The sequence below is a fragment of the Camelina sativa genome, chromosome 15, assembly GCF_030686135.1.
Source record: "Camelina sativa cultivar CO46 ecotype springtype chromosome 15, ASM3068613v1".
NCBI classification, from domain to species: domain Eukaryota; kingdom Viridiplantae; phylum Streptophyta; class Magnoliopsida; order Brassicales; family Brassicaceae; genus Camelina; species Camelina sativa.
The window spans coordinates 14,392,861-14,405,005 of record NC_141894.1 but is presented as its reverse complement, the minus strand read 5'-3'; the positions used below and the strand labels follow the sequence as shown (position 1 = coordinate 14,405,005).

The 12,145-nt window shown below is 30.9% G+C and overlaps 1 protein-coding gene across 1 annotated transcript; it reads left to right on the top strand.

The window, feature by feature from the left end:
- Positions 1-2,160: 2,160 nt before the first annotated feature.
- On the top strand, positions 2,161-3,312 carry LOC147926633 (uncharacterized). The gene has a single exon (XM_087487005.1). The coding sequence runs from the start codon at positions 2,797-2,799 to the stop codon at positions 3,151-3,153; it is 357 nt and encodes a 118-aa protein (XP_087343131.1). The 5' UTR covers positions 2,161-2,796; the 3' UTR covers positions 3,154-3,312.
- Positions 3,313-12,145: the final 8,833 nt, after the last annotated feature.

Below are 12,145 nucleotides of genomic sequence, written 5' to 3'. Positions count from 1 at the left end.
ATGCAATTAACGATGCCAAGGAAGAGAAGAAGAGGAAAAGGAGGGAGATTCTCGTGGGTTGATATGGTTATTAACATTAAAGTTCCTCAATATTCCGAAGAAAGCTACTAGATCATATGGTTAAAGTGTTGATTTAAATTTCGATGGACCCGGGTTCGATCCTGTGGTCTTACATTTTTCTTTTAAAACGAAATTACAGCATCGAAACGACGTAGTTTTGATATACGATGCCACTTCATTAAATACGTGTCATCTGAGTCAGCTGTTGACTAATATTTATTGATTTTGACTTTGAAATCGGCACTATTTTAATAATTGGATATGAAATTTGAATTTTATTTAAGTATAAGTATAAATTGGCACCGAGAGTTTGTACATGTATAAATTGATACTTTTGACATTGTACAGGTCGGAAATGGCCTTTTTCCCATGTCCTAACCTAATGTGCAATGATATTGAATAAATACAGACCACTTGTGTACGTACTCATCCTCCAATAAGAGATTGCTACATGGAACACGAATTGTCTCAGTGGTTGACAAACTTTTGGATTTATTTCGTTACTATGGAATTCCTGAGGATCTTACTATCCTTTCCCATTTTTCAGGGGTGAGTGTTTTTTTTTGTTTTTTTTGGCTCTTTCTGAGTTTGATCAATCAAATAGTAGTAATATTAAACTATCATTAGTAACCATACTAAGGTTATCCACTCAACTTGGCAATCTTAACCCCATGCAATCAGGTTGAACATAGTTAACCTAAACAGATTACACATAGACTCTAGGTTTGGTTTCCACCCATAGTTTTAAGTTTTAACCAAATTTCTTAAATGTAGTTTAGTTTACAACTCGTCTCATAATTGTTTTTTCTTAGTAGGGTAGACTAAATTGAATTAAATGACGGTGCTTAAACAAAAATCAAAAGTAAGCAAGCGCTTGGACTTTTGATGCAATTAATAGGAGGTTGAGGTAATGTAATAAAATAATTGAAAGAGATTGGTGTCTACTTTTTAAAATAAATCCACATCCCGATTTGCTTCATCCACACTCGATCGTCCCGACATGAAAGAATTAGGGTTTTAAATAGTTAAAAGAAAAAATTACCAAATATGTAAGTTGAATAGAATTTGTAATCAATGCATGTGGTGCAAAATTCTATGAATAATGTCGCTACTATAGCTTTTTATTTTATGAATGTTTTTTTTCGTGTCCATATTTTTTAATTTTTTTATTACTGATAGTATAGTACGTACTTTTATTTGACAAAAACAAATGAGATTACAAAAGAAAGGAAAAATAGTCTAGTTTTTTGACTTTTTCTTTCATCTATGGTTTCTTGTATGTGTGTGTGATTGTTTAGAGAGTTGTACAAACTTTTTCTAGCATTAATTATTGTCTAGAGCCCTGGAAAAAAAAAAGAAAAAAAAAACACTATATATTTATTTTTTGTCATTATCATTGAGTGATGAAAATCTAATACCACTTATACAGTCGTGACCTCGTTATGTCAAGATTGTGAACCGCGATTTAAACACACGAAGACTTTAACAAGATACGGTCTCGTAAGATAACTCGCTTGCCATAACCGAGATATCTGGAAGCAAATTAATATGTTACTCTTCCACAATCGGAAGTTCATGAAGTTCAAGAGGGTTGGACATTTCCCCTTTCTAGCTAGTCATGCTTCTAGGATCAACGAACGGCTGGATACTTCCCTTCTCGTGTTGGCGTCTATGGCTTGTGGTTATAGATGGCCTTTCCCGGAAGAAGAAGTATGTTGCCTCGCTTTCACGGGATCTTCTGCCCGTCCTTTTTGCCTTTGCCTGTACCGGGTTTTGGAGGGTTTTATACCTCTGGGGCAATTAGGGAGTAGTAGTCACTCTAATTCCTTCTATGGGATTTGGAGATGCTACATCAAAAAGAATATGACCTTGTCTGGTCATAGTATCTTTAAGATTGAATGGTATTCTTTTGTAATATCATTCACTATCCTTTGGATTGTTGCAATCCCCTATCTTTGGTATTGTTTTAGCCACTTTGTTTTTGCTTGTTGTATTTTAGTCCGGGTTCTAAACTCCCGTGATGTATGTTTTATTTTTACCCATGTAAGTTGTATGATGTTTGTAAGGCTTTCTCTAGAGGAGAGTTGCTTGATCATAGCTTAATATAATGGGTTTTGGTGGAAAAAAGAAAAAAAGATAACTCGCTTGCCTACAAAAACCACAAAGATAAAAACAGATGAAAACGAATTGTAGAGAAAAGTTTACATAGGACGAAACTCTTTCAATTACTACTCCCTATTAAAACCAATTGGGCCTATCTTAAACCCACTAGTTTTATTTCAAGCCCATTAAAGGCCTCATTATTATTATTTTTGATATTTGTTTTCAAAAGATCCAGATAATAAGAATTCACGCCTGCGACTTTTCCCCTTCTCATCTCTCTTTCTCTCTCCCTCTAATTTATCCCCTTTTCCTCCTCCGTCGATCTCCGGCGACGATATCTCAAACTCCGATCTACTCTTGCTTCATACTTCCCCGATCCTCTACGGCACCGTATACTCTCAGATTCATCCGCCTCTTCCGATCGTTTTTTTTTAATTCCCTTAAAAACTTTTTTTTTTTAAATCTTAATTTTTAAGAACAAAATTATTATTATTTTTTTTTGTCTGTGTTCGCTTATTTTCCTCGATTAAAAAACTTTTCGCCTCAAATTAAAAAACTTGAATTGACGTTTCTACCCCTGATCCTTGTTTACCTGTCAACCACGTGGCATAAAAGATAAAAGAAGAAAAAAAAATGAATCAAAACCAATACCACCACCAAGCGCGTGGAGTACAGTCGAGTGATCCAAGAAGAGGCGCCACTCATTCTCAGAGTCAGGGCGCTGATGCACCGAACTGGCTCTTGGCTGGCTACATGGCGCACGAGTTCCTCACGTGCGGGACTATGCTGGGCCGAAAGCTGTATCCTGGATGGGCCGAAGTTGGGCCGCTTGTCTCGCCGTCCCCACGGCCACCACCGCAGCAACAGAGGGAGACGAAAAAGGCTCGGCAGAGCTACTACTCTGACGTGGCGGGTGTGTTCAAAACAGATGGGAACCACGTCCCTGGTGTGGTTAACCCGACCCAGCTTGCTAAATGGATCCAGATGTGAACTTACAATATAATAAGCAGGTTGTTAACATTTTAATTTTTCGTGTATTTTAGTGTTTTCTTAATTGATAGTTTCTTTGTGTCACACAATGATGAAATAATAATTGTATGACTTGTGTTTGTCCTTTTATTAGCTACATATACATCATCAACTTGGATCTTGATCATTACTTATAATGAAAGGTGTGGCCATCATCTTTAAATGGGTTCATCATCATTATTTGATTTTTGCATAACCATAAGTTATAGTGAAAATATATACTTGTGTTTGTGTGGTTCGTTGCACACGTGTGTGAATCATATGTGGACGAAGAGAGACATGCATGGTTGTAGTACAATAGTTACGCACAAGTAAAAAAACAAATGATGGCATCTATGAATTCGTGGAGGAAATGAACACATGATCAACGCCATAAACAAACCTACATAACTCGAAAGATCGTCACATTCCAATTCTCATCAATTAAGACACGCCCACAAAAATATAAGATATATCAATCGACCTAGCTAGCAAGAAATGCTCACCAAGAAAATAAAGCGTTGAATAGTTTGTAATTAATAATACCATCTTTTGGGTCTGTCGATCTTTGTTGCACAAATCACTTAACATGTTTTCTGCTCTTGTTGTGGTTGCTTATCTCTACTTTCATCCAATCCTGTACTGAAAAAACTCAGATGTAGCGTTCTCTTATATGATATATAAAACGGTATCGTTTTCTGAAAAAAAAAAAAATAAATAAATTAGCTGGAGGTCTTGCAATTAATTAGCTAGTGAAAAAATTGTATTCAGTGTATTAAAAAAATTATAATTATGAACCAAAGCAAATGCGGTGGGAAGAAGGTAATAACGACCTCTAAAAACCAAGTGGGGAACATTGAAATTAGAATTTAATAAGCAAAGATCAAAAGGGGGATATTAAAGACATTTTAATAAGCAAAGATTTTAAAAAACTTCTTTTACTTTTCTTTATCAAAATCTTTTTTGAATAAAAAAAAATTAATCATAAACATACATTACACATTCATAAATCATAATATATATATATATATATATACAAATATAATTGGGATAACCGAAGTGATCTGTTGAACCGTATTTGTTATTTTAAGACGAACTTAACGAAAAGTGGAGGTTTGTGTAATTTATTTCGTAAGAGAAGTTTCTGTAGCATTAACCTATTACATGTGATCGAGTTAATTATGCATATTATATAGATATTGGTACTTGATTTTGTGTGTTTCAAATGACTCACATAATCTCAATTTAAAACCTAAAAGTAGTTTATAAAACTGGTACGAGTTGCAACACTAGTGGCTAACGATTTTTAGGACTTCAAAATATATTATTGGGTGAATAAAGTAGAGATGTAAAAGGAAATGATTATTTCCAAAAAAACAGAACATTTGGTCTAATGAGGTCGTGAGAGGTTTAATAAGAAGTTAATAATATGAAGAAGATACGACTTAATTAAGGCCCATTACAAAAGGAAGGTCCACTACTCAAATTGTCACCACTTTGTATATAATTAATAAAAGCATTTTTCATAATCACTAGATGATAATAAAGGTCTAAGTAACCACCAATCATCTTCGTTGATCTTGCTTTTCAATTATTTTTTTCTCTCCTATGATTGCATTGGCCAAAATATATGACTTGAACATTCACAGCCACATTGAATTTGTTCTGTTTTAATTATATGTAAAATATCATGAAACTGTTGATGATGGGATCATAATCATCATGATTCATAGCTACCACCTAAATTTCCACCACCCCTTGGTGTTCATGATCATTGTTATCATCACCGTCATACATTGTTCATCCAAATATGGAGTATCGAAATAATAGCCATTAGAGGAGACGTCATCATGTTAACTCCTTAATCAAGGACATGCTTGTTCAATTTTAGCCTAGATATCTAAATCTGCTACAACTAATATATACAAATATAATTATGAAAACTAACATATGGTAAATGCTACTAATGAAAACATTAGACTATAATTTAACTTGTGTATACGTGGTTGTCTTCTATGAATCAAACCAACATCTTTTGTCAAAGACACTTTCACATTTTATATTTCTTGAACATCAACAAAACATATAACTTTTTTTTCGTTCTTGGCGGCTTTTATAAATTTATTCCAAATCTTTCATGCTTTAATGATAATTTAGGGGATGTTATTGGATTGTGGTTTTTAAAGGAGTTTGATGTATTTAAGAATCAGGTGTTATTCAATTGGGTATTTTTAAAAATCCATTAAAATCTAGTGTTATTCAATATCTACTGGATTTTGTGTGATTTTGGATTTCAACGTACTTTGCTTCTAAAATATGAACAAACACAATACCACACTTTTCTCAATCATTTCATTTTCTTCTCCTCTCTTTAGATCGATCTCTAGCCTTTGACATATTATTGTTTGATTTTTTTTCTCAATCCTTTTATATAATCACACTTATTCATCAGATATGTATTATTTTTGAGAATTTTTTTTTTGTGTTCTTTAACTTTTTTTTCTGGGTTCATGATCTATAACTTTTTTTTTTGGTTTATGATATAATCACACTTTTTTTTCTGGGTTCAATCTCTGTTTCTTCCTTCTCAAACCCTTTGTATATAATCACACTTATTCATCAGATCTGTGTTTTTTTTGTATTCTTTAATTTTTTTTTCTGGGTTCATGACATCTGGGTTCTTTAATTACACCAAAAATCTGGATTGAAAACAAATACAGTTTAATTCAAGTTTTCTATGACATGTGTAAAAGTCTGGGTGTTATTAATTTAATATAACTTTGGTGTATAACACAATTTATGGATATATATATATTTTTTTCTAACAATAACTTTTTAAAAAATCCATAACAATCACCAAAAATACATTATCAATGACTTTCAAATCCACCTTATATGCATTATAAAGTCCACACAAATGCATTAGACTTTTAAATCTACTAATGTCCTGGGTTAATTAAAATCTATTAAAATCCTCAATCCAATAACACCCCCTTAATTTAGTTATATACAAACATTTTTCATATACTATGCACATTGAATCACTTGTAGGAAAGCCATCAGCCTCGGAGCCTCCGATCTTTTTACACTTACCCACTTTTAGTTGTTTATTTCTTTTCCCATTTCCCTTATATATAAGCTATACTAGAATATGATCCGTGCTTGAGAGCACAGATTAAAATTCCTTCCTTTTGTTTATTTGATAATTTTTATTTAAAACATCGCATATGTGATTATTTTATTTGTTTTATAAGGTTTTTTTTTTATGAAATACTATGGCATGAAATCATATACTGAATATGACTTATGAAAATAACATCTATTATGTAAGATATATTCTAGTATATATAGATTTTAACCCGTAGTACAACGTGAATTAACTTGTGTGATAAAAAAATCAATTTTTGTTTGTTAATTTTATTTGATTTGTTTAGTGTTTAATTTTTTTTTTTTTGTCAACCATTGGGCTACAACTGACCGGCCCACTAGCCAAATTCCTACATTCGTAGGAGCCGGGACTCGATCCCGGATGTGATGGTGCCTTCTACAAATGGACTTACCTCCTGTCACTACACTAAGGTCACTTCACAGTGTTTAAAATTATATATTGTATTTTGATTGTTAATTCTATGACTTAACCTATAGTATAACACATATTAATTTTAGGACCAAATATGTAACGTATGTTTGTCAAAATCATCATGACCGAGAAAGCCTACCAAACAACATTATTTCAATCATATTTTTGAAATTTTAACCCGTGCTCTAGCAAGAAATCATATTTCTTGAATTTTTTTTCATATTATAGTGACATATTATTGACATGTGCTATAACAAATCAAATTAGAGGTTTTTATAATTTTTAACTTTTTGATTTATCATATATTTATGATATTCTTAAAAATATCAAATTAAACTATTTTTAAAGATTCCAAATTAAATTATTTAAAAGGTTTATTATAGTATATAAAACTATACAATTCAACAAAAGAAATATATGAAATGAATTTAAATATTCAAATTTTTACCTGTTACTCAGTCAAAATTTTCTGATAAAGTTAGGTAAGATTTTTTTTTTTTTTAGTATAATCGGAAATGATTTGTAATGTACATAGAAGTGATTAATTTTTCTTACTTTCTGAGATTTTTTGTCTATATATTGGTAGTTAAATATTATTTGAGATTTTATTTTATTCTTTGGAATATTTCTTTTAAGAGGATCATAATCCTAAATCTATATAACCTATTAAATAATTAATACATATAACCTATCAAATAATTAATCTTAGTTATAACTTATATTAATATTATATAGTCTACCAATTTGAAGTTGTGTACTTCTCTTTTAGTAAAAAGGGGATTCATTTAGGGATTTTTGATCTGGTACTAACGCATTATGCCAAACATATCTCTCTTCGGAAATCAAATGAATTGACAAAAAGATTTAGTAAACTCTTTCGTTAATGATAATAATAATGCAAATAAGAAGACTATCTTTCGGTAATATTATACAAAATGTAATTTGTTAGGTCATGTTTTTATTACGAAGTTGTGTTTGAGATCATCCGAAGCCTCTAAAAGTTTTGATACGTCTTTACATCATCATTTCGGATAACGATTAGGTTATAAATGGTAACTTTAAACTACTTGTCAAAAATTATTCAATTATAAATATCCTCATGTGTTAATGGTCAACCTCGGGTACAAAGAAATGTGGAAGACTTCTGAGAAAAAGTAAAAAGATTTAAAGATATAATACAATGACAGTATGGAATAGTGGATTTGTGAGTCAGTTTAAAGGTTCTTTTCGAGATCCATAAATATCCAATTTGATGTTTCATAGTTCAAATATTATGAATGTCATTTCTAATCATTTCAGTTAGAGAGATGAAAGCATATCAGTAAACCACCATTAGCCAATCAATCGTTAAACTTTTCCCACTTTCCAGTTTTAAATTCATTACCGGATCTCTTACTTTATCAAATGGTTCCATGAATTTGAAAAGACACAATGTCACATTTAGTTGACCTCTGGCTCAGATATTTGGGATTGGTAGAACTCAAAATCTTTTTGATTGTGCCATTATAAGCTTGAGTTTATCTAGAGTTTTGTATTTTAATGGCTTGGTTTTTTAAGTGTTTAACGACTACTGCTTTATATTTTTCAAGTCCACTATACTTTTAAAGTTTTTAGCAGTATTTTAATTTTTAAATTCCTAGAATCCGTGTACTGGTTGGTTCTACATTAGGGCGGTAAGACTTTTATGTGACCAACAAGATATAGATATTATAGATGGTTCTGAATGATAATAACGTATAGAACAACTGCAACAAATGTATGCATAATGCATCAGTGTTTTTTTTTTTTTTTTTTTTTTTTGCGCACCAATGCATCAGTGTTAACAATACAAAATATACATATTGTTAGAATATGTTAGCATGTATATATTTTTTTCAAAAGATTTTCATATTATATGGATATATTACATTTTCATCAAATACTAATAATGAATAGATACTGTATAAACAAAGATGTAAATAGTAAATACATACGTAGACGGGATGAAAAGCTCGTTAATAGCCACCCAGTCGTTGACATGATCTTTGTTTTTCTTTTCTTTGACCTCCTAGAATTAGTGCCTATATAATTGTATATTATTGTTTTAGATATCCCTTAATATAGTATATTAATAAATCTCGTACGGAATTGAAACTGCTAAATCTATATGTAGCCCACTTGTACAAAATTGTAGACGACTAAAATTGTAGGCATCTGATTTATTAATATAAGCTAGGAAGTGCAACGAATCGTGTCAGCTCTTCGTGGAAGTTTGGTTGTCTGCCAGAGTTCAAAAAAAGGGGAAAAGATAGGTTGAGAATTATTATTATTTTTTCAATTTTTTCATCCATTTTTGAATGTTAAATATATTATTCAACAGAAAGATTATCAACATTAAAAAGGAAAAAAAAAAACTCAAGCATAAACTGAAACAAAGTTTTTTTCTTTTTCTTTTATATCTGATATATTTGATAAATATATCAATAGGTTGGAGTATAGAACCTCATTATAATTGATCATCACATGTTTATACCTATTATATATTAATTTTTTGGAATATTTTGAGCAGTAAAATATATAGTGGGACAAGGATAGTGGTGGGATATGCAAATACTGATGAGTTTTAATACCAAATAAATACACTTTGGCATCAGAACAGAGAGACGAGAAATAGTTGGAAACTTGGAATACTTGTCTGCTACTTTTGAGTCTGACAATAGTAATAGTATGTATGCCTTTTTCTTTCGTATCTTTCTCGAGAGTACAACTTAGAAGAATATATTGCAAGTGTATGTATGAACGAACACATTTGGTGGCCAAGTATGTGGTTTACCGTTACTCATTTTGTTTTCTTCTGGGAAATCACATCCTATATATATTTCATAAGATTGATGTTGTTTTAACTTATTTTCTCCTGTTATTATTAATATTTTGTAAAAGGTGTTGCAAGTAGATAAATTTCGATCATTCGAAGATGAAAAACAATGTGTTGAATTGGTGTATTATGATAAATGCTATAAATATATAACGTTTCTGAACTTGTTGAACTTTTACGGTTGTAAATTAGCTTCAATATATTATACTCTACGTATTTGAATCGAAGCTAAGATGCAAGATTCTCAACAGTACCTACAAATCCACTAGGAATATTGGTGATTCAGATTTAGGATAAAAAACATCAAGTGGACGAAAATCAAACAACAAATATATATAAATGAAAAATTAATTAAAAAAAAAAAATTATGGAGTGGACTGTTCCAACGTCATTTTAATCACATTAATGCGATTTTGATATTATAAGAAGAATAAAGGGAAAGAGCACAAAAACCCTTTTTTCTTTATGTTTTCCCCAAAAGGGATTATTAATTTTCTATCACCAAATTCTCACTAGATGCATTATTTCACAGTGTCACTCGTTCTATACTGTGGAGTACAACTAAACCACAATACCTCAATTTCTTTAATTTCTTTATTAGTACTTGGCCATGGTTTTGCCTAAATTATATTATATGTGAACGTACCCTTTAGTTATACGATATCTCTCTATATATATAACGCACATCAGCAATATGATATGTGTTTACTGATTATAAATTTATAAATACTGGGGGATTCGAGATTCCAAAAGCACAGTGGATCTGATCGTAAACAAAGAGAGAAGCTCATATTCTAAGAGCATCAAAAGGAATCACCACTTTTGTAATATATCCAAATCATATGTTGAGATTCAAAGTTAATATACAATTCATGTAGTTCATCACATGCAAGCGCATCGATCCAGAATAAAAGTCAGTACAAGCAGTACCTAGTGTAAAGGTCAACGAGTGAGTTAACTGGTATTAGAATTTCTAGGAACGTACGTGGTTAAATTCCATGTTTTAGATACAATTACTAGTTACCTAACTAGACGGTAGTGAATATCACAGTTGGGACGATAAAAACTTAATTTATATCATTCATTAAATGTGATATATGGAATATTTAAGAAATACAAAGAGTACTTTTTAAGTGGATATATGTAGAGATAAAAATAGTACTCCCTCCGTTTTAAAATATAAGATGTTTTAGCCAAAGCACGCATAATAAGACATGTTTACTTTTAAAAAGTTTAACTAATCATAAACAAGACCGCATAAAATAAATAATAGAAAATATAAAATTAGTCTAAAATTGCCTAGAAAATTGAAAACATCTTATATTATGAAACAAACAAAAACCTCTAAAACATCCTATATTATAAAACGGAGGGAGTAATGTCTAACTAAATTCCTTGGATGTTTAAAATATGATCTTCCAGTGTTTTCAGAACTGATCATGTAGAGAGCACAAAAAGTAGAGGAGATATATGAATCATGTGGCACAGCATTAACGGCCCTTGAGAACATAATTAATTTAAAAACTTATCAATACGCCTAATTAATCTACTAATTATGTCATTAATTATTTAATCCACGTTGATCCCAAATTTTCATATAACGATATGATCATAATGCTTCCGTGGCTGCTTTGTTCCTAAGTGATTGAGTGGATTTCATACTTTGTTTTGATCACACGACTTCTCTTTCATTCTTTTAAAAGCTATTTGCAATAATATAAGTTTTAGACCCTAATTAGTGATTCTAAATCAGTAGTATTAAGATATTACGTAAATATCTTTTATACGATGTGGCTGTTGTTTGCATATCTTCTGTCAAGTTTCCACATGATCTTTACCCAAAAATAATGCGACACGTACGAGAATTTTTTACGTGAAATAAAGTATAGTAGTGCGGTTTAGTTGAATTCGTGGTTAGTTGAATCAATAGGTAGGAACTTCCATTGGCAAATCTTGTGACATTTATATGCGTTAAAGTTACCAGTCCCATCACACAGGTTGGACTGAAGTATATAATTCGGGTGCTTCAACAAAAATTCCAACTTAGTTTCAAAAAGAGAAAAATAGAGAAAAACAAATATTCCCAATTAAAAGTAGAAAATTGCGTATATCAGACAGGAAAATAGTATTTAATCATCTACCTAAATCTTACTTTGAGAAATCATAACATACACTTGAACCTTTTTCCATCTAAGAACAATAAAAAACTTCAATAGTTTAAAGGAAAACTGCATTAGGTAATTCATAATTGAAAACATAACCCTTAAGAGGAAACATACTAGTAGTTTTGTAGTTACGTGCATGAGCCAAACCAGAGAGATTTTTTGTCCTCCAAGTACTTCAAATCTGGTTTATCAATAGTCCGAATAAGGCTTGAAGTCAAACTAAAATTTCTTTTCATACATAAACTACCAAGTACGAACATTAAAAGAATATTTACGACTAAAACCTACAAAAATATACTATGTACAAAGAGTGGTTACAAGTTAAAAAACAAAAAAAAAAAACTTTAATTGAGACGGAAAGCAACAACTCATAAG

Coding starts and splice junctions, on each gene's coding strand:
- LOC147926633 (XM_087487005.1), top strand. CDS start 2,797: ATGAATCAAAACCAATACCACCACCAAGCGCGTGGAGTACAGTCGAGT.